General features: G+C 43.1%; 1 protein-coding gene across 2 annotated transcripts in view; it reads right to left on the bottom strand.

Annotated features, from left to right (window-relative positions):
* The window catches only part of LOC147690173 (cholesterol 24-hydroxylase-like), a 288,449-nt gene that overhangs the window by 83,208 nt on the left and 177,259 nt on the right, over positions 1–27,982 (bottom strand). For both annotated transcript variants that reach the window (XM_086937766.1, XM_086937767.1), the window contains exons 7-10: positions 14,830–14,940; positions 14,569–14,725; positions 9,884–9,946; positions 3,664–3,736 (exon numbers count right to left, since the gene is read on the bottom strand). In XM_086937766.1, the coding sequence (XP_086793892.1) occupies positions 3,664–3,736; positions 9,884–9,946; positions 14,569–14,725; positions 14,830–14,940 (404 nt within the window). The remainder of the gene's footprint in view (positions 1–3,663; positions 3,737–9,883; positions 9,947–14,568; positions 14,726–14,829; positions 14,941–27,982) is intronic.

Genomic DNA, 27,982 nt, shown 5'->3' with positions numbered 1-27,982 from the left:
ATGTATTCATAATGTATTCCTCGTTAAATAATAATATTAGTTTAATTGATAATTAATATTAGTGTAATTGACCATTATTTATGTAAATGATGCATTTATTATGTATATATTAGTCTGGGTTCTTCATGTTGTATGGATAAAGGGTGGGAAGGTAAATATAATACTTTTTACATTTGTTCAATATTAATATTATTTTAATAGATATGTAATTATGTAAAATGTATAAACATTATCATTTTAAACAGAAATTTTAGATGTGTGTTGTGTAATTTGCAGAGTAGGAGATACAAATATTAAAGTAATAACAAATCTAAAAATGTATAAACATTTTCTATTAAATTTTGTAATTTATTATTGTATGTGTTATTTGTACTGTTAATTGTAATTCTAAATTGCTTGTTATTAATTTGAGAATATATGGCCTTATTAGGATGTCGGGTGGACCGTCACCAACAGGCCATCAGTGGGGTCCACTCGACATCCAGAGTATCGGTTCAACAGCTGGATTATAAAGCTGGCGATCGGGGCGATTTTGGCTGAGGGAAAGATTACCATCAAGGAGCCCGACGGGGCTGTGGTCAGAGCCTAATTCCCTACAATAGAGGCAGTGCCTGCTGTAAGGATTAGGATGTTTCTTTCACTCTGCCTTTACATGACAGTCTGGAGGCTGAGGGGATCCATTTTGGACACCATGGTCTGCCCTTGTCCTCAAGAAGAGAGATAAGGCTGTTTTCCCTGAAAGTGGAATTGTATTGCTGGCATTCCTGAAGCTGAAGGGTGGAGACCTACACACCGGAGGTGGGAGAAAGAGACAAGCTACCATGAGCCATTTGATTATGTTATGTTATTAGTACGTATAAAGCGCTAACAAATACCCAAATGTGTCAAGGTGCTAGCACTATGGGAGTGAGAGAAGAAAGTCCAGCTGGTTCTACTTAGGGAAAAGCCTGGCTTTTAAGGCCTTTCTGAAATTGAGTGGATTATGAATGGATCTGATGTGCGGTGGTAGGTTATTTAATTCCTTGGCTGTTGTGTTAACAAAGCTTCTGCCTCCCCAGTTGGTTTGTTTAAACCTCTGAACCAGCAATTGCCTACAGCTACTTCACCGTAGATTTCAACCAGGTATGAACCACTTGAATCATTCCTGCACAAACTTTGGACCAGCACCATGAAGGGCCTTGTGGGCCAGAAAGAAAGCTTTGAATTGTATCATTTGTCTAATGGGAAGCCAGTGAAGCTGTTTGATCGTGGGGTTGGTGAATTTGTGTTTGAGTATCTTAGACAGGGCTCTGGCTGCTGCATTCTGGAAGGACATGGAGTTTATTCAGATGTTGTTCCTGAACATTGAGATACAAGACGTTACTATAATGTATTTTGGTCAAAACCAGAGCCTAGACAACTGTTTTCTGGGCATCAACCAAAATAAATGGAAAGATCTTTTTGAGCATGTGCAGGATAAAAAATGCAGACGAGGTAACTGCTTTATCTCAGGCCCGAGGGTCAGATTCCTGTCCAGAATTACGCATCGATTTTTGACCTTGTTGACTGTAGTGGGAAGGGTGCCCATCTCTAGAGGTCACCAGGATGGGGCCCACAAAGTTGGGTCGTTTCCTAAGAAGAGCACTTCAGTTTTCCCTGAATTGAGTTTTAAGCAATTTGGCTCAACCAATGACCAATTGCTGTCATACAACTGTTGAAGTTGAGGCCAGTGTCATTGTTGCTAGAGGGTATAGCAACCACAATTTGGGTATCATCTCCGTACAGTGTCAGGTTCAGACCAAAAGATCTGATCAAGGCTGTGAGGGGTTTAACATATATGTTAAACAGCATGGGGCTGATGGATGATCCCTGCTGATCCCTACATAGCAGACTGAAAGGTTCAGATACAAAGGGATCAAGGATCATTGTCTTCTTTGTTTCTGACAAAAAGGATCCCAAAAGTTTGAGAGCGGACATCCTGATATCAACAGCCTGGAGACGGTCAATCAAAAATTTGTGGTTGACCGTATCAAATCATGCTTATACATCAAGGAGGCCCAAAGCAGCGCTCCCTCTACTATCTACTATGGATCTGAATTCCTCTTTGGATTTTATCAGCGCTGTTTCGGTTACTTTGGCTGCTTCTACAGCCAAATTGAGTGGAGTCTAGCAGCTGGTGATCAAACAGAAATTGGTCCAGTTGATGATTCATAGCTTTTTCTAAAAAGTTTCCTGGTAGGGGTAGGCGGGAGATACTCCTTTTGCTGAGAATGGCTGCTGATTTGTATTTGTGCTTTATAAGAGGGGGGGTGCCCAATCACCACTTCAACTCTTGGGCTAACAAACCATAACTCACAGGAAGGGCGGAGTGCAGAAATAATTTTTGATCAGTATTTCCCATAAAATCATGTGTCTGAAGAGAGGCCTAAATTAATTATGGCATCAAATATTTTAAAAAACTCAAAAGACCATATATTTCCAAGCCTAGTCGTGGCGTTATTTTCTTTTCTTTAGCGTATTTTTCCATATGCAATTTTTTTATAAACAATCATCAGTGTACAGAAATCGTCATTTTACCACAAAACACAAGCGGCACTATATATAAAATTATGGTCACTCTTGGCTCTCTGCCATCTGCTCTCACTACTGCTTTTGAGTTGAGACCTTGATGCAGTCAGTAGACATTGCATATGAACTGCACCACCCACGCCTTTCCATAAACAGGGGAGGGGATGCACACTGCTGCCAGCTGTTTGCCACCTAATAGCCTTCAGGATTTACGGTGGTAAGAGAATACTACTTGAACTGTGAAACATGAAGCACATTGAACATTCACAAGGGGATGAATCTGCACCTGAGCCTAGATTCATGCAACTACTACTATAAGAGGGGCTCACCTAGAACAGGAGGGAGAGTGGCTCAGTGTTAAGGAATAGGACAACTGATTAAGGCTCAGCTTGCCCCACTAATTTGTCCCTGACCATTATTGTACATACAGTATTTAGTTTATGTATAAATACAAGTTATTTTAAAAGTAAAGCACTGGGGTGGACATACAGTTTTTATGCTGCAGTGTGATTTCTGATTTCTGATCTCGAACATTCTGATCTCGAACACCCCCAAGCCACCTACCTGAGAAGCTTGTGACTGCTCACCAATGCTACTACAGCGAGTGAAGTGCTGAAGACACTGAACTTGGTCCAGTTTGCAGAACCATACTAAGAGAGAGCCCAGGACAACAGAAGCAAATGGCCTCAAGATTGAGTTCCAGTAGTCTGTGCTTGCCACGGGCGCTCTCACCCACCAGAACATGATCTGACAAAAGGAAACTTCTTGGTTTTGCCAAAGTTTGTGAGTACATATGGCTCAGTGTCTTAATAAAGCATATGTGAGGCTCAAAATAAATACATCATTTAATTGTTGCCTTAGTACAACCCCACTGTCTAATCACAAGAGTTGTAATACACTGTGGTAAATAATTGGATAGCGATGAGGGAGCACATATGGGTATTTGGGGATATGTACCCCTACTGTGTATTAGTGCCCACTGCACCTCAATACATTTAACCAATTAAGTATTTAATGTAACAGAATGATGGCCAGGACATTCTACAGATGATTTACAGAAAGCAAAGATGCATAAACTATAGAGATGATTTGCAGATGGAAATTAATGTTACTTACTTTTCTAATACTTCTGGTGCACTAGACAGTGCCATCACTGCGAAAGATAGCTGATTAGCTGTAGTCTCCTGACCTGAAGTATGCAAAAACAATATTAAAAGCAAGACATAATCTGAAATTGTTGTATAACATAGATTAGCTTTTGTAAAATCCTGAAATTAGGCGGTTGTAATATTCTGTAGAGCTTGTTGAAGTTGGGTTTGTGGTGCAGAACTGGTCTTCATTTCAAGCATTGACTAGACTACCTACCTACACCCTGTAATCTTGAACAAATCAACAAAATGTCAGCGATTGCTAAGCAACCCAAATACAACTGGAACATTACCCATAATCAATTTTGCATGCAATGCGATTGTGTGCTACTTTCCATGTCACTCACATAATATCACCGAGGACTATAGCTCAAAGCAAGCATATTTTCACAGAAAAATACATGCATATTTTTTAAACCAGTCACTTCAAGGTAAAACAACCTATATTATTATTATGTCAAATGTTAGGAACCAAGACATGGAATAGATATCAACTAAATACTTTTTGTCATGCAAAAGTAAAATAAAATAGCAAGTCTTATATAAAATGTATGTGGCATTTGTACAGTGCAAACCTACAAGCAGTGGTGACTGACCTGTACAGGGTCAATACAGTCAACAACTGAAAGGAAGGGGAATATGGCTTCTGGGAGCAGAAGTGCTCCATTCTTGCATTGTGATGTAGTGTTCTCCAAAGAGAGACATCTTCAACTCTTTCCTAAATTGGAGGAGTTTTGGGTGGTCGTGATAAGACACAGGGATGTTGTTCCTGATCCTGGTTGCATTGATGGACAAGGCATGCTGCATTGTTTTTTCATTTTTACACTTTAAGCCTCAATTCTGATGGTGTCCAGGTCATGGGTGTAGAGAGAGTTACCAGAAATTATGTGCTTGTCTTCGAGATTAGCTGGAGTTTGAGGCTTTATGGCATTGTGAATGATGTAGCAGCTTTTTAAGATGGTGTTAGCCAACATGGGAGCCAATGAAGTTCCATCTGAATGGGGGTGATATGATCATATTTCGTCAAGCCCTGTACGAGACATTCTGTGATGTTGTTGGAACGGGTAAATACAATGTCAAAGACTGCTGTGATATGTGCAGGACCGACAACGACAATAGCAATAAATGCAATGTCCACGCGTGCCATCAGCTGAGCCCACACAACCGTATTGATAATGACAGTAATGATATCAATGTATGCCATTATCCATTACGAATGATAATGTTGTTACCAGGAAAAGTAATATCAATGTACGTCATGATCTAGGAATGCATAATTATGTCAATATCAGTAAAGACAATATCAAGGTATGCTATGACAACTGTACACGCAATGCTGATAAGGTCAATAAAAATGACACCAGTGACTGCCGTATTATTTTCAGGATTTCCAGTGAACTCACATTATTGCCGTCAGATTTAACCAAGGTGACATCCCCATCAATCCCAAGTCAGAGATATGTGGTCAGACAGGCCCTGCGACCCACACCCACGCCTATTGAATAACAGGTCATAGGTGCCGTCTCTCTTAACCCAAAGAAACCCCTGATATATCCCACAGATAGATAGTTATACCACAAACAGGTCCGAGGAAATTGGCCCCATTAAAACACATTTGGGCAAAAACTAACACTCCCCAAAAAATACCACAAAGCTACATACCACATGTACATAGGAACACTCAGCCAATCAGGAAATTACATGCACACCACATGTAGTGATCACACACTCCTCATGCCCGGCATCTGGACACATACACACTGGCCTACACTAGCTCTTCCCAAGGATGAGACCTATCTGTATCCTTATCCAAGTGGCGGCTGGTGAGATTTGAAAGTAGTGGGGTCTAAAAGTTTGGTATGAATTTTATGTAGTGAGTGATGCGAGCAAGCTAATGGATAAACGTGGGGTCCCGCTGGGCCTTTCTCCCGAACACATTTTTTAAAAATATTGCCAAATGGTGCATTTTAAAGCAAAGAAATTAAGTGACAAAAACAAGGCTAATAAACCAGTATGAACATATATTCTTGAAATATTGAACACATTAAAAACTGCACTATATCTTTCTGCATTATTATGTTCAACAGTTACTGTGCTTACCCAGTGTCTTGCACTGCATGCAGCATCATCTTTGGAAGAAAATACTCTAACCAGGCTTCAGGAAGGACCCACAGCTGCTAATTGCAATCAGTCATATAGAAATATGTGAAGACAGGTCTTCAAGTGGGATGAAAAATGTGGGGGCTCTCTCAAAGGGAACATGTAAAATAAATTTCAGTGATTCTTTGGGTGTGCTACCCGACCAGTATTTTGGTTTCTCTCTGAGATATATTTGCATTCAGATACATTATAAAACTACTGACCTACACCTAAAACATGTCAGTATGATTGGTTTTGTCAATTGTTATTAGCTGTTTAAGATAAATAAGTTACAAGGATTTGTTATAAATAATTAACCTTGAAAATGTTTGACTTCTGAAATTTCAATAGTATTGAGGACTGTGGAAGGAGTTTTGGCCTTCAGTTATGTGCGCTTTATGTTAAATATGTAAGCCCTTTTTATCTGCACATCACGTGCATCAACCACCTCTCTTTCCTCGTCAACACCCTCTTTTTACTCTTACCTGAATGCACTTTCTTGCATCTTCCTCACTTCACGACTTGAAAACATACACTGCACTCACTCACTCACATTTAAGCTATTTATTTCCTTTTGCCCTATAAATACTTTTCCATCCCTACACACACATTTCCACAGAATTTCCAACTGCAACTGAAATATATGACCGTTGTTCTGTATGCTCTGCAGAGGGGCCCACCCACTGACAGGCACTTTGTTTTGGCTTCAGCATCAGAGCTCTCAAAGCCCCTCTTAAACACCTAGCACGGCTCAAAGTATGCACAGAAAAAATATTCTGAAACACATCATCATCAAATAGCTAACTCTTGAGGAAGGCAAGATTAAGTAACGTAAAATAAGAGAGGAACAACATTTTTAACAATCATTGTTTGTAAATCTTTTCATGTTTTTGGCATTTATTTTGCTCAGGGCATAAAGATACGACCAGTTTTAATGTCATGCAGCAGATACCTGTCTAGTGTAAGCACAAATCTCTCATTTTGCGCTTGACTGCGATATTTGGATCAACTTCACAAGGGAACAAAAACCCTGGCCTGCTTCTCTTTTGGATCAATTTTGTGGGGGAACAAATACAGCAACTCCACTTCTAACTGGGCCAGCAATGTGCAGCCAGAGCCTGGGATGTCACAGTGGGGAAGGTTAGCGTGGCGAGGGGTCTTAGCAAAATATACAGAAGATTAGCATTCTAACACTTACCATTACCGAGAACAAGGCACCAAAATACACTTGCTTGCATCTATTCCTTCATGTGAAGAATGGGTAAGGGTGGTTCTATGCCTGTGAATGACGGACGGCTGCTCTCATGCAGGGACAGACACTCTAACACCTGAAACCCTGACGCTGAAAGCATCAGTGGCCTAAAGTGGATACTTCTTTAGCCTACAATGGCAAAGAAGGGCTTTACAAGAGTAAGCCTAGAATCGTGTGTCACAGTTCAGAAAGTTGATGTACTGCCTGGCTTCCATCTCCAGCTTCAAAGTGAGGCGGGCAGGCAGCCTGGGACAGACAGCCCAGATTTAAATACATCAATTTGTTTAGAGATATGATTTTTCTCTAAATAAATTCATCTATTTAATATTTGTTGTTGCATGCCCCCCCCCCCCGAATTTCGGGGGGGGGGGGGGGGTGGGCGCAGCCCCAGAGCCCTAATGGAGTAACCGTTCCTGCCTTATCCTATGACCAAACTGGTTAATTTACAACTGAGATACTTTTTCAAGAATGACATTTTTTTTTACTGTACCTCACAATATGTATATATACCAGCCAAACTACAAGGAGAGACTTTCCTCAGGCGCATTCTGGCGAGACACTCCTAGCCACTGCATTTTAAATAAACCAACTTGTTGCCAAACACCTCTTGTCTTTTAATTTCTTTAAGGTAAATTCATATCCGAGCAACAATATGTAGGATGCCCTAGGGGGTGCTGATGTGGGATCTGAGAGGCCATGAATCAGGGTGATACACGATCCATATGCAAGAGGATGAGGGCTTGAACAGCAGTTATTAAGACATTTTCTGGAAGAATTAGGAAAGAGTGCTGGTAGCAGGCCATTTTCTTTTTTTGGCAGTGTGTTTCTTGAGGATGAGGCTGTCCAAAGTAAATCCTAGTGACTAGCCATTCAGGGACAGTTGTCGTTCAAAGTCATGAAGACTCATGTCACCGGGTCAGTATTTACTACTTTTTGCTTGTTTTTGCCAATTACCAGGAATTCTACCTTGGTGCAGTTGAGTTTCAGGTAGGCACTGTACATCCAGGTCTGGATGAGGTGAAGGCAGTGTTTGAGGCATTGTATGTCTTGAGCAGAGGAGGCTTTCAAGTAGAGTTGTGCATCATCAGCAGCATATTGTTGACATTTGATGCTGTTATCCGTGAGTAGATGTTTCAGGGGCTTCATGTAGAGACTAAAGATGACATTCTGAAATAACTGAAATTCAAGAATCTTTGGATTGCTTCCCCCTCACTGACCGCAGGTCCACCTAAGAGTGCTCATGCTAGAAAACATACATGCAAAATGCCATGGAAAACTTCAGTTTGTGGTTTAAAAGCAGTGAATCTTTAGTGTTGCTGGCTACAGTGGTTTCCAAAAGCCAATGTTGAAGAGGTCAAAAACCTCCCATTAACATTACACTAACTTCCTTCAACCATACAGGGAACCATGTTGACATACAGTGTAAATCACTGACAGCTACCATAATTTGCTTGAAGCTTACTTGTATGTGCATGCTGCCACAATTCACAGACACATGAGCTACAGCACAAATCCCATGCTGTCATGTGCTTAAATGACATAAAATAATCAATCTGTGATGAGAAAAGGGTAGCATCGGATTAATTTTCTGATTGTTGATGGAGTACATCATAGACAGTTTTAACCTTACTCGAGTAATCTATATCCTTATGCACCACTGGTGAAAAACATCTACACTTGTATACGTTCTTAATAAGGTGAATGGTAGTGTGTGTATTATAGTTAATTAGGACTTTTAGCAACAGTCATTGTGCAAATCTAAATTAGAAAAGGACGCTTCATAACAGTCAGTAACAATGTGGTAATGGGTATGTTTCATTGGCCTACTGGAGCACCACTAAGCTCCCAGTATACTCAATAGCTTGTTCTACAAGTTTTCAAAAATATTGTTTACTCACTTTCCACCACTAGCCTAGTGATATAATCATCATCTTATGCCATACATTTGTAAAAAAAATTTGATTCCATATTCACAAGTTTAATTACTTAGGGGTTTATTTAATTATGGGCAGGCTGCTCGTTGTTCCTCCAGGGGGACGGAGTAAATTACTCCATCTCCCTCGAGGAGGGACCGTCCGCCACATTTATAAATGACCATCAAGCAGGTGGTCATTTATAATCCATTGGCATCAACTGCCATCACGGATGTTCTTGCCAATACATTTCGCTGTTTGGTACGGGGCTGCATCATGCTGACGCAGCCGAGCATCAAACTGTTTCCTTTATTTATTTTCCTAAAGAAAATACCAAAATGGGATTTTATTTTTGAAAATAAAGAAAGTAATGCTCCCCTGCCATGGGAATCATCTCCCATTGTCAATGGAGCATGATTACCATTTAACTCTCTCTCACTGCCAGGATTTGTCTGGCGGTGAAAGACAGGAGAGAAGTCCACCAATCCTAATTAAGTGGACATACATAAAACCATTTCTCCAACTCCCTTACTCCACTGGGCCATCTGAGAGGTTTGGCTACAGCAGTGACGGAATAATCACCGCTGTAGCCAAACCTGTGGACCACCCGCATCTAAATCGGGGTAGGAGGAACATTACGTTGGTGGTATGTATAATCCGTTGCTTTTGAGATGGAGTATACATACCACCAATAAATTAGGCTTTTATGATGGCCACTTATAACAGATGTTTTAATATCCATTGAATATCAATTGACATAAAGGAAATAGTGATCAATGATGGCCATGAAATAATCTCAGACTGACTGACTTGTGTGATTATTAACCTGTACAAATTTCACAACACAGACGATTACATTGCATTAGATTAGATTCATCACTAACCAGCAATGAAGAATGTAACAAAATTGTCCAGCATAGTTTCCTCATCACAATCGTTTCCCAAAGCTGTAGGTAGAAGAGATAAGAAAGGTAAGCAACACATGCGTCTCTAATTTAAAAAAAGAAAAAACACTGATCACACTTAGTAAAACCAACTCCCCCATTGTTAGAATATTTGCAAAGCTGTGATGCTTTGCTTATGACCTCAAAGTTACAACACTGATGAGATGTGAAAATGTATCGCAGTGCAAGGAATACTCTATACCTGCTATGATTCTTGGGAAGGAACTACATATGCAGGTCTATAATTGTTGGAGCTTTATGCCTTGATTGGTGAACCTATGGACCTATGGATTATGGGTCAAAGCAAAGAAATGCCCACAAATGTGCCCTTCTCTAGGATAATTGGCCTGAATGGTGGTCATATACTGGACAATGTCAATCCATTCCTCCAGCTTTTTTAACAATATTTGCACATAAATCTCCTCTTAGACTTGAAGTATTATGATCAGCCTACAGTTCATAGACAGGTGGAATGGATTCTTTTTGCAGATGGGTGAGATGATCAACACTTAAGCGGATGAAGCGATTTTCCTGTGGCCATCACTTTCAAATAAGATAGTGTCAAAATATAAGGCCAGTACATATGGGGCTCTTTTAAGATACTAATTCACAGTTTGCAACAGCAGAATCTCTTCGGGTTTAGACAATAATTGCTCTGATTCCACTTAACATAAAGATATAAGCCACTGCATGCTGAGGCTTTCTTCCTTTGTTGAAGACAATATCCACATATCTAACTGCATCATATATAATGAAAATCTACCCCATTGTCCTCCAGTCACCCATGAATGTCTTCTTCTCTGCCACTGTGAGGACCCTTAAGCCTTGAGATACCAGCTCAGTGTGCAATTATTGAAACATGTGACTTCTTGCATTAGCTGTGGTAATATTGTCCATAATATTTTGCTCCTTTAGGAAGCACATATGGGCTGACTTTTCTTTCTTTCAACACTCGGTTTAGATCTGCATTGTCAGGATCTAGCAGTAAACATTTGGGGGCATATTTATGTGCCTAGTTGCATTGCTCTTGCACCCTGAAACATGGTCCAAGAGCGACACAACTCAAATGTTAGATTTATGAAGCCACGCAAGCCAACCTTGCTTGGCCCTGAGTGGGTTCATTATTCGTTAATTATGCAATGCAGCGCAAATCACTGTGTTGCCTTACGCTGCACCAGGGAGGAGTTCCATGGGTATTTCATGGGCATTCCCACACAACTCCCAGAGGTTTTTGACACATTCCCAGATTTACCAGAAATGGTAGACCTCGGAAAGCTGAGGTTACGTGATTCTGAACCCGTTCAATAAAGGTCGTTGGATAAAGACGATTTTGGTGTCAGGGGACCGCAAATGACGAGTGCGGCATGTACGAGTGTTTTCGCCATAATCGATCTATGGAAACACTACGTATTCAGGGATTTCGTTCGAACCTTCGGATTCCATTTTGTGTACGGCGGCCATTTTGTGGTTGCCCTCACATAGGCCGATGACTACTGCCGAACGAGTCCTTGGGACACGTACACCTTTAGCTGACTTTTGTGTGACCTGAACGAGCTGACTCCCTTGCCCGAGGCTGACCTCGTTGAGCCAGTTCCTTGTTAGGCAGCTGGTCAGATAGAGATCAAAGAGAAGGACATTGCTGAGTTTATGGTACATGCACACACCCTTCTATCTTGCTTCTCATCTGTTTCTGTTCCTTCCTATATGGCTTAATTACTGATTTGGGTTGAGGTCTTTTATTATGGGTCCGTCCGGCCTGTCCGAGCAGGAATGTTGGATTTCGCCTAGTCATTTCTGATGGGCTGGACAACGGAAAGTGGGTTTGTCGCCATGCGATATGTTTGAAATGTCATCATCTGATTGGTCCGTTTGTATGTAACTGATGCTAGCCAGGAATGTGATTTTTAGCATAAAAGATGATGCTCCGCTCTATGAATTTGTGCAGTCTCTAGCGAACCACCCGTGTTGTGCTTCGTAGACCTCTGTTCCTGGTTGCAGCCAATAAACTTGGTCTTTGACGTCACCGAGAAGTATCCCGTGTCTCTGTATTCTAAGACAGGTGAACCCGAAGACATCGGGCGTTTCCCCTGGCGCGGCTGGGTTCTAAAACCCGGTTCTTCAGTGCGCCACAAAGATACGCCTTACCTGGTGAGGGGTAATGAGGAGAAAAATCTTTATTTCTCCTTGTTACTTCCTGTTCCAATGCATGCTGCATTTTGCAGCACACATAGGAAGAGTGATTTGCTTCTCAGGATTGTTCTTGTGCAGGAATGTGCCTCTTCCTGCACAAGAACAATCCTGCATGTAAAAAAATCACTGTTTCACCCAGGTGCAAGGGTGCCTGCATTGGCACAAGGCAGCCAAAACGGCTGCAGCGCACGGAAGAGGACAGGAATGCGTTGTATATTTTTACATACAACACATTCCTTTCCTTTCCTTGTGATGCAGCGCAGCATGGTGACTTGCTGCGCTACGCCACATTCTCATAAGCATGCCCCCAAGTTAAGTAGCTGTGAGTAGCTCTTCTGTGGGGATCCCAACCTACGACTATCGAAGCTTTTTCTAGGTTGGATTATTAAATGTATACCAACATATAAAAAAATGTATCCAAGACAACAATGCATGTATTTTCACAACCCAGAAGCTGATGTCTGTAGAAACATAGTCACATTTTCAAAATGTACTTAAGGCTATTTTTTGAGTTGGAGAGATTTATTACTCATATTTATACCTTGGTGCCAGAAGGATTGCAGCTATGGTTTGTATGTACTGTCCATGTAATACTTCAGTTAAAATGGTCAAAGCCTTAGTTACATTACTGCTGGAAACCCTTTTGAATGCACCAATGTGATCACTTCTGACGCTCTAGGATGGGGCGTTCACTCTTACATCACTAGTAGTAGTAGCTCAGGATGATTTTCATTGAAAATAAGTAACTCTTGTTACAGAAAATGTTGGAGACCCCTGGCCTACATGCCTATGGAATCACAAGCTCCTTCTTATTTGCATACTCTATAGAAGATAGAGTAAAACAACAAATAAGATATCAGCAGCTAAGCCCTACACACATGTACTTTATAAAGTTGAAGGTTGATCCTCTGGGCTTTGGAAGGCTGGGCTGGCAGGAGTAGATCTGGGATGGGACTCATGATTCGGCTCCTGATAGGCTTTTTCAAGAACATAACTGTTAGCCAGAGAGCCAAGGCGATAGGTAGAACTACCATATATTAGAGTTCAGAATCTCTACATAATATTTTGATTAAACGCACATGCAAATTAGTTCATAGGTAATTTGTGTTTTTCTAAAAGTTACATTTTAAACCTGAGATGTGCTCAACAGATGCCAGGCTCAAGATGGACCATGAAGATTTTTTATTCATTATGAGAACAATGATCAACAAGAATGGACAAAGCAGACATAGCTCCATCATCCTGTCCCCTGCCATCATACACGATGGTGAAAAGCAACAGGTGTGTAACACTGTAGGCTATGATTGCTAAATTGTAATAACATTCACTATGTCACTATACTATGAATAAAATACATCCCTGCAATATTAAAATATAATTTTATATGGACTCAATTTGAATGTGTGGCAAGTCTTGTGAACCTGCTCCATTTTGAGTAGAGCTCCTTTTTACATTTATTTAAGATTTATAAAAAAAAGAAATTCAGGCCTTTGAGTTACAGACCGATGAAAGTACAGGCAAAGGAAATATCTTTAAGGTTAGTAAAAACACAATAACGATCTCCATTTTTCCTGAGAGTACCACGAGTGACACTTTGATTGCTGGTCATGGAAAGAGCATTATTCACTAACTGCAAAAGTTTGATTCTACCAGGCATGACCAAACAATCCTGGCATCGCTCCTTGGAACAGTTCCAAAGCCAGTCTGTGAGTGCTCCATGGAAAAGGGTAGCACTCCTCTTTCTTCCATCACTTTAGCTTTCACAAACCCAAACAGGACACTAGACATGCTCGAGTATGACTTCAACGTTAGTGTCAGTTCAGGCTTCACTTCCTGTTTGAACTGAGACCCAAACATTTAAAAGATTATTCTGATTATTTGTATAAGAATTCATTTATCAAAAGGTTTTATGGATAGTCTTGTATGCCTCCAGATAAGCAGACTAATTGGGCAAAATCTTTCCAAGGTAAGACAGGCTCAAGACAGGCAATGAGAGAAGTGGCATGTTATTCCATTAGTTCTATGAGGAGAAGCTCGAAGAAAAATCAAAAACATATAAATGTGCATAAGTCGGAAACATTCACACTTCTTTCATGGGACTTAAACAAATGTGGAGTGACGTAAAAGAAGCGTTAGTCAATATGTGTATCTAATATTTGCAAAGAGCTGCCCCTTAAGTAGGTAGGCTAGATACACACATAATACCTCAGTCATTTTGACTATGCATGGTCAAAAATAAACCTATACAAGCATAGTAATCAAAAACTGGGAGCTACCAGATGTGGACAGTAGCCGAGCTTCCCGGTTTCTAATGACTACGCATAGTTTACTTTCCCTTGCAATTTCCTGCTCCGGGATGACTCACCTAAACTAAAGGTAGTCTTTAACTCCAACTAATTGTTGTTTGAAATTGTTATTTTAATATGTTAATTTACCTTTGCTTTTCAGTATCTGTGTCAGAATATCCAGTGGTATCTCTTCTCCGCTCTCGATGGCCTTCTGCCTGCGCTCGAGGCATTCCTTGCCTGTGCGGCGCAGCATTCGGATGCTCTCCTGCACTTCTTTAACAAATTTCTGATTTCCCGGATACAGCTTGATGGGAACACAACAATGATACAGTATAAGCAATTGTACTTCATAGAGTCCACCGTTTCAGTATTAAAAATGAATGTAAACTTAGCAGCATGTCCACAAACCCTGGTAAGGGGTTCGCGTGCTGAGAGTGTTCCCTTCATGACATTAGAGATGGCTTTTGGAAACGGAGTCTGGTCATCCTCAAGTGAGTTTATTTCCAATCCGAAGGCTACCTGTAATAAGAAGATACAAGAATGATAGCAGTATTGTTACTCTGGAGCAAAGGAAGAGGTATGTCCTAAAGAAGCCAAGGATCATTGAATTAAAGGTTTGAGTATTGCACCATGAACTATCGGTAGCTGCTTGTTTAATTTTTTATTAGGTCAAGTCTGGAGGCAGTGCACTTAAACTGTCGCTATGGCGATGATCTGTTGTATCAAAATAAAACTTTGGTAAAAAGTGGCTTTTATCCCGCCCATTATTTACCATTTGTTAGCATCATTATCACTCTTATATGGCCGGGATGCCCGCCACCCCCTCCCAACACCAATTCCCCATGGGAGAAGACAGACACAGGTTTGAACTTTTGGAAGGCGGGGGGGAGTTACCCCCCCCGGGCCGTATTTATTAAAATATGAAACAAAATTTAAAACATTAAATAAAACGTTTCATGAATTATGTACAATTTTACTTTCATTACATTTTGATGAAGACATGTTCTTTGGCTAACCTTAACAGATCTCTAATACAAAGGTTTTCCTAGCCGAATCTAGCATCCTGAAAATGCATACATTCTAAATTAAAATTGTACATCCTAGCATTAAGGGCCAACGGCAAGGTCTTAACCGGTGTCAGATCCCTACTACCAAAATCCCGCCCTCACGGTGTGAGTGGCGCATGCGCAGAGGACTTTACCCTGATTGCCAACTGTAACTTCCCTTGTCGTGGGGGCCCCCTTTCACTCGACGCCATCTTAAAGGTCGTCCGAGTTCCCGTGTGAGGTATCTGTAGGAAGGACAGCGTGGACTCCCCCCCATCCCCACACTCTCTTCCGCCAGAGCAGATATCCGGCCCCCGGGAAATTCGTAGGAGGGGCATCTAGCCGTCTCCCCCCTGGGAGGGGCCTATGGCCGTCTCCCCCTAGGCGACCCATCCTTAGTGGGTGCCGCCTCCCCGTGGAAGGGGCGAATGGCCGCCTCCCCCCGGGCGCTCCCATCCATTCTGGGTGGCGCCCCCCTCTAGGGACCTTGAAATTACTGCTCACCGATCATGACCTTACCGCCCGACCAAAAAAGAAATACAACAGTTGTTTTACCTAATAAGGGAAGAAAATTCTGACATAGCATTGACGAGTCATCAACTTTACCATTCTTCAAAGGGAAAACATTTTTTCTAAAGCAGAAGACAACATCATTAAATGAAACACTCCCATACTTTTCTACAAAGGAAAAAAGGCCTATGCACATCTTTTAATCCAAGGCATAAATAATTACTGAAGATGTGACTGTATCTCTTTAATACGATCAGATAACATCCACAACTTTATTCAAACAAACATTGCAGCAGGGGCTGGTGGGTGGGTCAAAATTGCCGCTTGTTCCGTCGAGGGCTCACGAGCGACGAGTGGTGCAGCCTTCAGAGCACAGAAACAAGAGGACGCTTCTTCGGATTCCCGCTCTATTTATCCATCTGCGGGAGGGCGGGGACCCTCCTCAGGTACGCCCACTGGGCGCGGTCTTCCATGCGGGTGTCTAGGACAACCCCTCCTAGGCGGGAAAGGGCGTGCCCCGGCTACGCCACTTTGGGCATACCAGCCGAGCCACGCCTCCCGCCCAAAATGGTTTCCCGGGGGGATCGGGGCACCCATCCATACGTTCGGGGGGACCGAGTGGTCGCCCCTTTCCATATGGCCGGGATGCCCGCCACCCCCTCCCAACACCAATTCCCCATGGGAGAAGACAGACAGAGGTTTGAACTTTTGGAAGGCGGGGGGGAGTTACCCCCCCGGCCGTATTTATTAAAATATGAAACAAAATTTAAAACATTAAATAAAACGTTTAATGAATTATGTACAATTTTACTTTCATTACATTTTGATGAAGACATGTTCTTTGGCTAACCTTAACAGATCTCTAATACAAAGGTTTTCCTAGCCGAGTCTAGCATCCTGAAAATGCATACATTCTAAATTAAAATTGTACATCCTAGCATTAAGGGCCAACGGCAAGGTATTAACCGGTGTCAGATCCCTACTACCAAAATCCCGCCCTCACGGTGTGAGTGGCGCATGCGCAGAGGACTTTACCCTCATTGCCAACTGTAACTTCCCTTGTCTTGGGGGCCCCCTTTCACTCAACGCCATCTTAAAGGTCGTCCGAGTTCCCGTGTGAGGTATCTGTAGGAAGGACAGCGTGGACTCCCCCCCCATCCCCACACTCTCTTCCGCCAGAGCGGATATCCGGCCCCCGGGAAATTCGTAGGAGGGGCATCTAGCCGTCTCCCCCCTGGGAGGGGCCTATGGCCGTCTCCCCTTAGGCGACCCATCCTTAGTGGGTGCCGCCTCCCCGTGGAAGGGGCCAATGGCCGCCTCCCCCCGGGCGCTCCCATCCATTCTGGGTGGCGCCCCCCTCTAGGGACCTTGAAATTACTGCTCACCGATCATGACCTTACATGACATGACAGGCCGGATAGTTGAACGACTATACGGACCCCCCACTCCTCCTAAAGGTCATGCTTCCTCAAACCCCTTAACCATGCTATGAAGTCTCCTATGAATAAATCATTCCCCTCCCTGGACAGGTGAACCCCATCATTCAGATACATGTGATCACCCCGAATACACCCGTGAGGAATGCTATGCAACTGTGCTGAGCGAAACAATTTCCCAATTTTATTGTTGACCCTCTTCACTGAGTGGTTCAACGCTGACACTGAGAGACCCCCCCGCCAACTCTTCCTGGGGATCATGTGTGACCAGGCAATCGTGCACCCCGGGAGTTTCTTAGCCAACCAGCTAACTGCCGACAGGATGTGTTCTAATAACACTCGTCTTCCCAACTTCACTAAGTCATTGCCCCCCAGGTGTACTATGACTACAGATGGCGGTGACCTTTGCCGCCCTAAAAGACCCTCCAAAAACGATTGAAATTGGTCAAACAGAGGCCGCCCTTCCCATGAAAGGTCACTCTGTACCCGTATTCCCCAGATGCGTGAATCGCGTCACCTGCCTTGAATACGTCTCCGGCGCGCCTCACATATGAGTGGCCCACGACCCATACCACTCTCTCTCCAGCAGGTGATCCTCGACCGCTGGTCTCCTGGTGTTGGGTCGACTCCCAATTCCGCCCCGCGTGACAGGCTTGCGAAACTGTAATTCAAACAAAAGACAAGAAGCGTGAGTGCATGTCAATTGACTTTTACAACATGTGCAATCGCACATACCTTTTGAAGCAATTCGAGGACCAATGGCCCAGCTGTTTTACTTCCTCCGCGCTCTGACCCTGGGCCGTAGCCTCAGTAGCAGCCCCTAACCTAAATGAGTGGGTCCCAAAATCGCACGGGTCCATGCCAGCGGCAGCGATTGTCAGTGCTAGCACCCTCTGAAACTGAAATCTCGTCAGTGGGGTGCCATCATTGTGCCTAAGCAGGCTCCCCCCCATGTAGCCGTCCTCTGTGCCAAGTATTCCTCTACACACCTTATCGGACAAGTGGGGGACCCTCGTGCGCGCTGCACGACAACACTATCTCCCATAGCTTCCTGGTCTGTCTTGGACCAGGCTATCGAGATTACCATCGAATCGCCCCTTATTTGTACGTGATCCCTGCACAAGCCTCCCTCCATATCCTTCTTGTTCCTCGCCACGAGTTTGCATACCCGCATAGCCCCATGGAATGCCAAGGCGAAGGCTGCCCGGAACAGAACTGCTTCAAAAGGGGAGGAGCACGTCTCATCCAGCTTTGCTAAAAGCAGAGACAATCTAAGCCAATCGGGAGCCTCGTATCTTGCTTGCGACCCTCGAGGCGTTGCCAGCCGCGGAGTGCCTTCCTAACCAAAAAGGAACCCGTCGGGTCACTTATGCCGTGCAGCTGTGCCATGAACGAAATGGCCGCCTATGTCTATTGGCCGTTGCCGCTGATCGGCCTTCTCTGTGCAGCGCTACCAGGAACCCCAGGAAGGATTCCTCTTGACCCCAGCTCTGTCTCCCTGTCGGACCCAAAAATGTGCAGTAGGAACGAAACGCTCCTTCGTAAGCCTTCCTTGTCCTGGGAGCTAAGCTGGCTGCCACGAGGTCTTGTAATCCGGGGCACCGATTAGCCATAGCGCTTCGGGGAACGGTGCCGCCACTAGGTCCGCTGTGGGTAGATAGCCCCTGAAAGCCTGCATGTGTGAACGAGAGAGTGTATCAGCTGCATTATTCAGTACACCTGGCACATGTTTTGCCCTGAATTGTACATTCAATTTCATGCAACGTAAAACAATTTCTTTTAACAATCTCAAGATCCACTTGCAGCGAGCTGCCTGCTGATTAATGCACTCAACCACAGTCATATTGTCCGACCAAAACACTACTGATCGGTCCCTAAAATCGTCTGGCCATGCCATCAGAGCAACCCAAATGGGAAATAGCTCCAAGAACCCAATGTTACCTGTTAGACCGCTGGAGTGCCACCACGTCGGCCATACTTGCGCCGACCATCGGTTACCAAAGATGGCGCCAAATCCCACGCTCCCAGCTGAATCGGTCCACAAACCTAGTTCATCCGATGATGCTGGTGGTTTGTTCCACACAACTTGACCGTTGAAGTCCGCCAGAAATGCCAACCAAATGCGCATATCCTGGCGAACCTCTGCCGACAGTCTCGTACGGTGGTGTCCCTCCTTGAGGCCAACCATAGCTTGTGCAATAGAGCGTGAGAAGGGGCGGGCCATTGGTATCACCCTTAAGGCAAAATTAGGCTGACCCACTGTTTGCTGTAACTGTAGCAGGGTCACTTTTTCCTTGCCCAGGCTTTGCATCAAGGAAGCCCTAAACTTAGCCACCTTTTCCATTGGTAAACGGAAACATCCTTCCACCGAATCGAGCTCAATTCCCAGAAACTCCAGTGAAGTAGATGGTCCAACCGTCTTACCTGGTGCCAATGGGACTCCGAATTCCCGCATGAGGATGCAGAAGTCCTGCAGCGCCTGCGCACATTTCCTATTGCCGGCCGCTCCCAAGAACAGGAAGTCATCTAGATAGTGCATAACGTGCCTATGCCCCGTGGCCTCAGTGAATGCCCACTCTAAAAAACCACTTAACATTTCAAAATAGGCACAAGAAATGGAGCAACCCACAGGCATGCATTTATCCATGTAATAACTCCCTTGAAACGCAAAACCTAGCAAGCGCTGGTCCCGCGGGTGTACCGGGAGCAACCTGAAGGCCGATTCGAGGTCTGATTTCGTCATCAGTGCTCCGGGGCCCAGATGATTTAATATGGCGACGGCATCGTCGAACGATGCGTACCGCACCGAACAAATATCCGGGTTAATGGCTTCGTTCACCGAGGATCCCCTTGGGGCAGACAAGTTGTGAATGAGTCTAAACTCCCCCGGGTCTTTCTTTGGAACCACTCCTAGCGGTGAACACACAAAATCCGCCACCGGCGGGCATTGAAAAGGCCCCGCCACCCGCCCCAAGCTGACTTCTTTGGAAATTTTCTTTGCTGCTACGCTTTGGTTATGTTGGACAAATAACTGATTTTTACAAAAGGAGTCCCCCCGAAAATCCCCCGCCGGGATGTTGAAGCCATATAGGAATCCATTCCTCAAAACCCCGGCGGATACATGAGCAGGGTATTTGTTCAACCAAGGAGTCAGAGCCATGATGTCGACAGGTGTAGGCAAGTGGTTCCCAAGCATCACCTCACTCTTGCTTAGACCCCCCTTTTCCTCCCGTTCCGCTGTTCTTTGATCTACAGCTACTCTCCGGGTGTGAGGAGTTCCCACAGCCCGCACACGCATGCCTGAACCTACATGTTCCCTGGGGCCTGTTACAGTTGCCTCTATTGAAGCCCCAACAAACCCCCCGCTTACCGCCATTTCCGCCGGTCTTGGGCTGAAATTCCCCACCGGCGCCTGCTCGAAAGGGCAACGCAGGCTTTTGGCGAACTGACCCCGGCCCGCTCCCGCCCGGCGAGGACGTACCCGCCGCACCAGGCAAGAGCTGCTTGTGCCATGACACCGAGTCGAGGCAGTCCCAGGTCAAAGTTGCATCAAACTCTTTCGCTTTTCGGAATTTCATGTCATATCCTTTCCACTCGTCCCCCCCATACATGGTATAAAAATCCATAATCCTATTTTGGTAACAAGACAACTCGGTCATCACTTCTGGCTTTTGTTCACCCATGACTGCCGTAAATATCGAAAAGGCCTTCACCCAGTTCGCTACGGTCTCATCGACCCTAAATTCCGCCATCTTGGCCCGCCATACACTGGGGTGCCATAGATCTTTCTGGGATTTTGCATATTCCATCTCCTGATGGTCAGTCAACAATGAAAACATATTCACATATTTTTCCCCCCATATCATTTCCTTTGTGGCCGCTGGGATGTGCTGGGCCACCCTTTCGCGCCTTGAAGGTAATGAATCTTCCCCTGCCATTGGCAATGGTTGCTTACCGGGTTCAACCGTCGTGTCTGCTGCCTTTTCCCAGCTAACCGCTGGTACTCCTGGCGCCACCTGTGGGGGAACAAAAGGAACATTCGCCGTCCCGGCTTCTCTCGACTGCCGTAACTGCTCGATTATTAATCTTGCCTCCTCCTGTAGCATAATAATAATTCAGTTAAAGGATGCTTTAATAGGCATTGATGTATAGATGCATGTTTAGTAATTCATTATTGTATTCATGTAACGACATAGAAGTGTTTAGTTGGAAAATGTATTCTTTCCTTTGCTATAATGATGTAGGCCTAACGAGTAGAATTGTTTGCCAATGTTAGGGGGTGACATCTCGAACGTGCAGAGGCCCAGGTGGGGATAGCGGACTGTGTAGGCCGAGCTAGGAATGTTTCTGTTAACATTAAATCATAGAACTGCCTTTTTCCTAGAAGGAATTAATTGCAAGTAGCATGTGGCCGCGAATCGATTTATGTGCGTTCCTTTGCAGGTGCAAGGTTAACCAAAGATAGTAGAGAAGGGCCCATTGTGTATGAGATTTAGGATGGTAGTTACAGACCCGGAGGAGTGACTGTGGAATTTTAGGGAAGCAACTTCAAGAGAAGACGACTGTGGGACCCAAGGCCGTTTTCCAACGAACAAGGAGGAAGACATCATGATGAAGACCCTTTAAAAACTAATACTTTGAGAGGGGCGTCCCTTGGGGCGTGTCATCCGAATTGTGGGTTTCGTATTAGGGACAGCACCCCGGGAGGAGAACAGAGTAGAAGCGCACAAGGGCGAAGAAAGATGCTGGGTAGGCAGAGAGCTGCTGTACGAGATGAACTCAAGAGGCTAAGTCCGAACTGAGTGAGTGAACTTCTTTGGAAGTCACCACGGCTGACACCTTTGTTAGGAGAGAACCTGGTTGTAGGGATGTCATTTAGTATAGAGTAGGGACAGACTTATCTTGATGTATTTCTTCTTTTCTTCCATGCCTACCAAGACCCAAATCATAGCAATTCTTGCAAGCCTGGTGCTCTTGGAAATTATATTAGTGTTGTTTCTCAGTCATTTGAGACTTTTCCGTAGGATTATGTTTGTATTAGTACCTGTATATTTGCTGAACCTTTTACTGAGGTGTTTATATACACAACTGCTTTTGGCTTTATAATAAATTTTCAAACTTGACCTTTTGTCAGTCGTTCTTTGGGGAAGGAGATGGAAGTGGTTCGAATTGACTTGTTGAAAAAGATTACCTTCTACACTCTATGACAGGTAAAAAGGTCTAATCGACCTGTGACGGGATTCTAGAGTTCTGATTCTAATTCTAGATTGAAATTTCCCGCCTTTCCACAGTCATGGAACGACTAGTTATGCAAATTATCTGACTATCTTGATGGGGTACATGAAGTGTGAAATGAAAGTCTGTAGGGTGAAATTTTTATGTAACACCCAACAAAATGTAAGTATGAGTAAATGAGTTGTACACATTTAGCAGTTAGGAAAGCAAAAATGAACCACATTTTGTGTAACCCAGAAGTATGATGAAAATAAAGATTTTAATAGGATCAGAGTAAATCAAGGCACTTTACTTAGTGATGCACAAATAATAAATATTCACTGAAACACGATCTGCATACGATATTATTTGTGTGCAATATAGTTTTATTAGTACTGTATGTGTGTGGAAATTTAGTGATGTGCGAGACAACAAGGACCCCCTGATACAGTTTAGCAGCTGAGACATGCACTTTATGTATGGTAGTTATTTGCTCAATCCGTTTATAGTAAGTAGGTAGGTATATATGCATTACAAACAAGACGGTTTTTCGCTAAATGTCACCTGAGAAATCAGGCTACATATATACCAAATAATAAATACTAAATGAATGACAATATTAGACAGGGAAACTTTCTGCATCTTGTGATATATAGACCACATTAGTAAAAATATAGGTACCATAACGTATGTTAACTATTTAGCTGGCTTCTTTTCGAGGAGAACGGAGTAATAATCGTACTCACAGTAAACACTTTACAAATGGCGATAAACGATAGGGTAACCTCATAAATAACGCAATATGAAGATAGGGTTTTCTACATAAGCATAACATATCTTGTAGACTGATAACCCTGTCGCTTTAAAAATGCACGGACCTATATCCGTTGGACCAATCAACTGCCTCGATAAATAGACCAGTAGGACAGCGCGAAGCAAATTTCTTGCCCGAACACGGAAGACGCCGGGACGCCGCAGAAGCCGGTCCGCTAAGGAGAAAATAAATATAGGTAACAACCCTTGCCGCCCCGAATTAGATGCGTTAAATTAAATGCGTGCAGTTATGTTTCTGGTTCTGGTCAGCAAGCCAGCTTTAATTATCAGTCGTATTCGTCTTTATTTTTTATTTTTTAGCTGTTGTGCAAGCGCTACACTACCCCTGCGCCCGAACAGCTTACACCACTGAGACGTGGTTCCAGCCGGTGTACTATCCAATAACAAATAAACAGGTAAATTTATAGTAAACGCACAACTTATTAGTGAAGTTCTACTCTGGTCTATAACATGCTGGCCGTAATGCATATTGCCCGTTTTCTTGCTGTTTTCAGATCAAATCAGTCCTTTAGAAACACTGGGACCAATTTTTGGCGCTTTTTACAGCAGGTCATCCATCCCAAGGGATAATTTAGGTAAATAACGATATCACCGCTACTAGCATAATGTACTGAAAGAAACTCTAATTTGCATAATAAAAACTGTGAATTATGTCTGTTTTTTTTAATAGACATATGGCCACTTATATCATAACCATATCGGCAACAGAGTGATCCGTGCACCTTAATAACAGCAAATAAAAACAACCGTCTTACCAATGCAGTAAGTTATGTTTTAAAAGCTATAATAATAATTATAGAAATATTTAGAGATATCTGGGACCAAGAATATGACATGAAGTTAATTAGAACGGCAATAACACTATAAAGTCTGTTCAAAACGTATACAACATAGGTAGTAAAAAACTAAGTTTGATCCACAGATAGTTTAATACCGACCCCGGAGATTTCAACAAGAGGTATAATAATCTTGATAGAATCTTTCTAGTGGATGCATAAAACATGTACAGTTAGTACATATAGGTTTCAGAGGATCAATACATAATTAGCAAACATTTTTTTCACATTACAGATCTGGCCTACATCAATAATTATATCAAACTTTGCGGTATCTTGGCATCAAATGTAAATGTACATGTATTTATATAGCGCAAATCACTGACCGAGGTCGGTATCTAAGCGCTTGCTTAGGGAACCCGTCCTGGTATTCCCCTGTGAGATAACCCCGGCAGGGTATCCACAAGGTGAAAGCCAGGCATCCCGCCACGAGGGGCCGTTGTGGGGATTAAGCAAGCTATTGCCCAGAGTCGCAGAGTGTGAACCCGTGAGTCGAGAAGGCACCGGAGCGAGAATTATCGAGTCCGTGGAATTTTTTAGCCCAAGACCCGCCGAGGTGGGGAATTGAACCCTGATCCAGGGCCGATCTCAGCTTCCGGGTCTGCCGCCTCTAACCCCTGAGCCACACTTCTCCACTCAATCGGCTATAACATCTGAACTGTATTCGTTTCTGTCTGAATAATTGGTAAGCATATATAATGTGACTGTTGTAAATAATAGGTTTTGATGTCAGACAGATTTCATATTTTGGGTTAATATACAAACACTCAGTTAGTGAGCCGTTAGTATCTCTACACAGTGCAATGTGTTTGAAATTAGGCCAATGCTCTTAGACGAAAACCAAGGTAAATATAAATAGTATAGTTAATACACTAACCTACCCCACAACTGCACAATACAAGGTAAACACCTATCCTTTTGCTTCTATCTCCCTATCAACCTGTTTTCTAATCTTAATCTTGTCATCTTCCTCTCTTTTTGTCTCTATCCCCTATTCTTGTTTAAACTTTAGGTATATTTAGGATATTTAAATATGGATCAAAAATGACCATAGAAAAAATCAATATGCTTCTATATAAATGAAATGTGTTGCAACTATATTATTTATGTGCAAAGAAAATCATGTTTTTCATAGAAATCACGGAAATGTCATATGGGATAAACACCATGAGAAATGTAAGCGGTATCATCAACCTAATGTAGAAACTAGTAGCTAGCATATGTCATATTAATGATAACACTATTTGTTATGTACACTGACATATAATACAGTAAACATATCTCTTTTTTATAAATATTTTTTACAGCATGATGGTACAGTCCTGAGGAAGGTACTTTAAGAGTGTAAAAATGCGTAGACAACAGACAGGAAACCATCCAACAATTTTTTAATTAAGAGATTATTTATATGATTGAAGTTATGCATATGCTACAATGCTTTTTTATCCTTTGTGTATAATGATGTACCAATTTTATCGAATGTATCTATAATTTGTATTAAATCTGTATTTTGATATGTACAAACAACAGTGTTATATATTTCTTTCTTGTGGCCAAGACACTTATTATGTGCTAGTTGTTTCTAACCAAATTTGCCTGGGTACTTTACTCACACATGTGGAAATTTAGTGACCAATTCAATGGAAAATGTCCATGCTCTAAATAACAATGTGCTACCACAAGACGCTTTAGTTACATAAAAAATTTGCCTGAGTTGTGAAAAATTTGTAGTACTAAAAAGTGGGTTGCGGTAGGCAGATAGTGGCAGTATCTGCATGACCTCGGCACTGATGTAAGTGTAGGCAGTGTGAGATTGTTACAGCGCTACTATGAAGAACTTTAAGGGGGACTGGGTCTTTTTAATTGTTTTTAAACGGTTTTGTTACTGCAAACGCACCTCTGCTCCCTGCATGTATGCGTGTTCTCATGCCCCCTAAGCCATGGCATATAATGCCGATTGAGGGGAGGATGAGGTCTTTTACTCACTTCAGGGCGCATGGCTGGAAAAGTGACAGAGCGGTATCGTGGATAGACTATCGCGCTACTGGATATAGATCGAGACTGTGGGGATATAGCCACATTGAATACAGAGAAGAGGACTCCCATCCTGACTTTACTTTTGAAAGTGGGGGTCGAAAAATGTCATATTGGAAATTGTGACTTTCGTAAAAGAGAAAATAACAGATGAGAAGTAAATTTGCCGGTACATGTGGATTATTATGCCCTGATGAAGTCGATGTGTGATAATTAACACGACGAAACACGTGTTGGCTGCTTATTCCGATGACTACTGTATGTGGATACTTATGAACTTTGAAGAATAAGAACCATCAAAGAAAATAAAATCATCCTTGATTGGAAGGACTTGAGTTGATGATCAATACTTGGATTACCAACCTGTGACTGTGTCAATTTACAAACTATATTGACTTTGAATTTTGAATATTGAATATTTTGAGTGCTCGGGGAGAATCATTCAGTTTTAAGACCTACCTCTGAAGCACCAGCAAGATATTTCGAAATTAACACAACATCCTTATTTTGCTGAGCGCTCGTTTACCTGGGTTACTGTTTCTTTGTTAAAAATGGCTGGAAAAGTGGTTGACGGTCTAGCTTTGGGAAGCTTAACCCCAATTTAGTGCGCATGCATGAGCGGACTCCCAACGGTAGGCAGATAGTGTCAGTATCTGCATGACCTCGGCACTGATTTAAGAGTAGGCAGTGTGAGATTGTTACAGCACTACTGCAAATAACTTTAAGGAGGACTGGGTCTTTTTAATTGTTTTTAAACTGTTTTAATTGTTACTGCGAACTCACCTCTGCTCCATGCTTGTGTGTGTGTTCTCACGCCCCGGTCCGCCACAGCAGATTGTACTGATTGAGTGGAGGGCGAGGTCTTTTATTCACTTCCGGGCTTACAGCCGGAAAAGTGGTTGACGGTCTAGCTTTGGGAGGCTTGATCCCTATTTAGTGTGCATGCCTGAGCAGACGCGCTCAGCACGCCAAAAGCAGGCCCGTCTGCGCCCGTCCGTGGCCGTTCGGGGCATGGGGCCAGAACCCCTGCCCGTATGGCCATGACTTTTAAATGTATGACGGAGCAATTACACAAATTATGCCCTCCTATCCCAGAAGTTTGTAGGCACAGTATATTGAAGGGCTCATTGCCTTGGAAATAACCACTGCCCTTACACAATGACGGTTGACATGAGAGGGACCGGGGTGAATCATAAGCTGAATTTAATACTCGTCAACTGCTGATCCCTCAAGAAACACAAATATGAAATACATGATTACATTGAAGATAATCAACCAGATACCTTATTTCTGACAGAGACCTGGCTAATTTGTGGACTCTGCCCCAGAGATCCTTGAAGCTCGCCCGCAGAACTATGGGATAGTCCGACTGGATCGTCCAATACAAAGGGGGGGAGAATAGCCATCATTCATAAATTATCTTTACAATGCACATTGGAGTTGGCAGATATTAAAACTAGTGAAGCAGGCTTTTATTTCAATCTCTGCCGCTGCCAACTGCATTTTTAAAGGTTTTCTAATTTACCAGCCCCTAGTCCCGCCACTCATTTTGCAGCGAGCCTAGTAGAACAGCTGATACCGCCAGCACATCGGTTGAACAAAGTGCTTGTGTTAGGGGACTTAAACTTGCATTTCAATGATACGGCTATTG

Source organism: Lissotriton vulgaris, chromosome 9 (assembly GCF_964263255.1).
Source record: "Lissotriton vulgaris chromosome 9, aLisVul1.2, whole genome shotgun sequence".
NCBI classification, from domain to species: Eukaryota; Metazoa; Chordata; class Amphibia; order Caudata; family Salamandridae; genus Lissotriton; species Lissotriton vulgaris.
The sequence above is the reverse complement of the archived record's forward strand: the minus strand, read 5'-3'. Positions and strand labels throughout refer to the sequence as shown.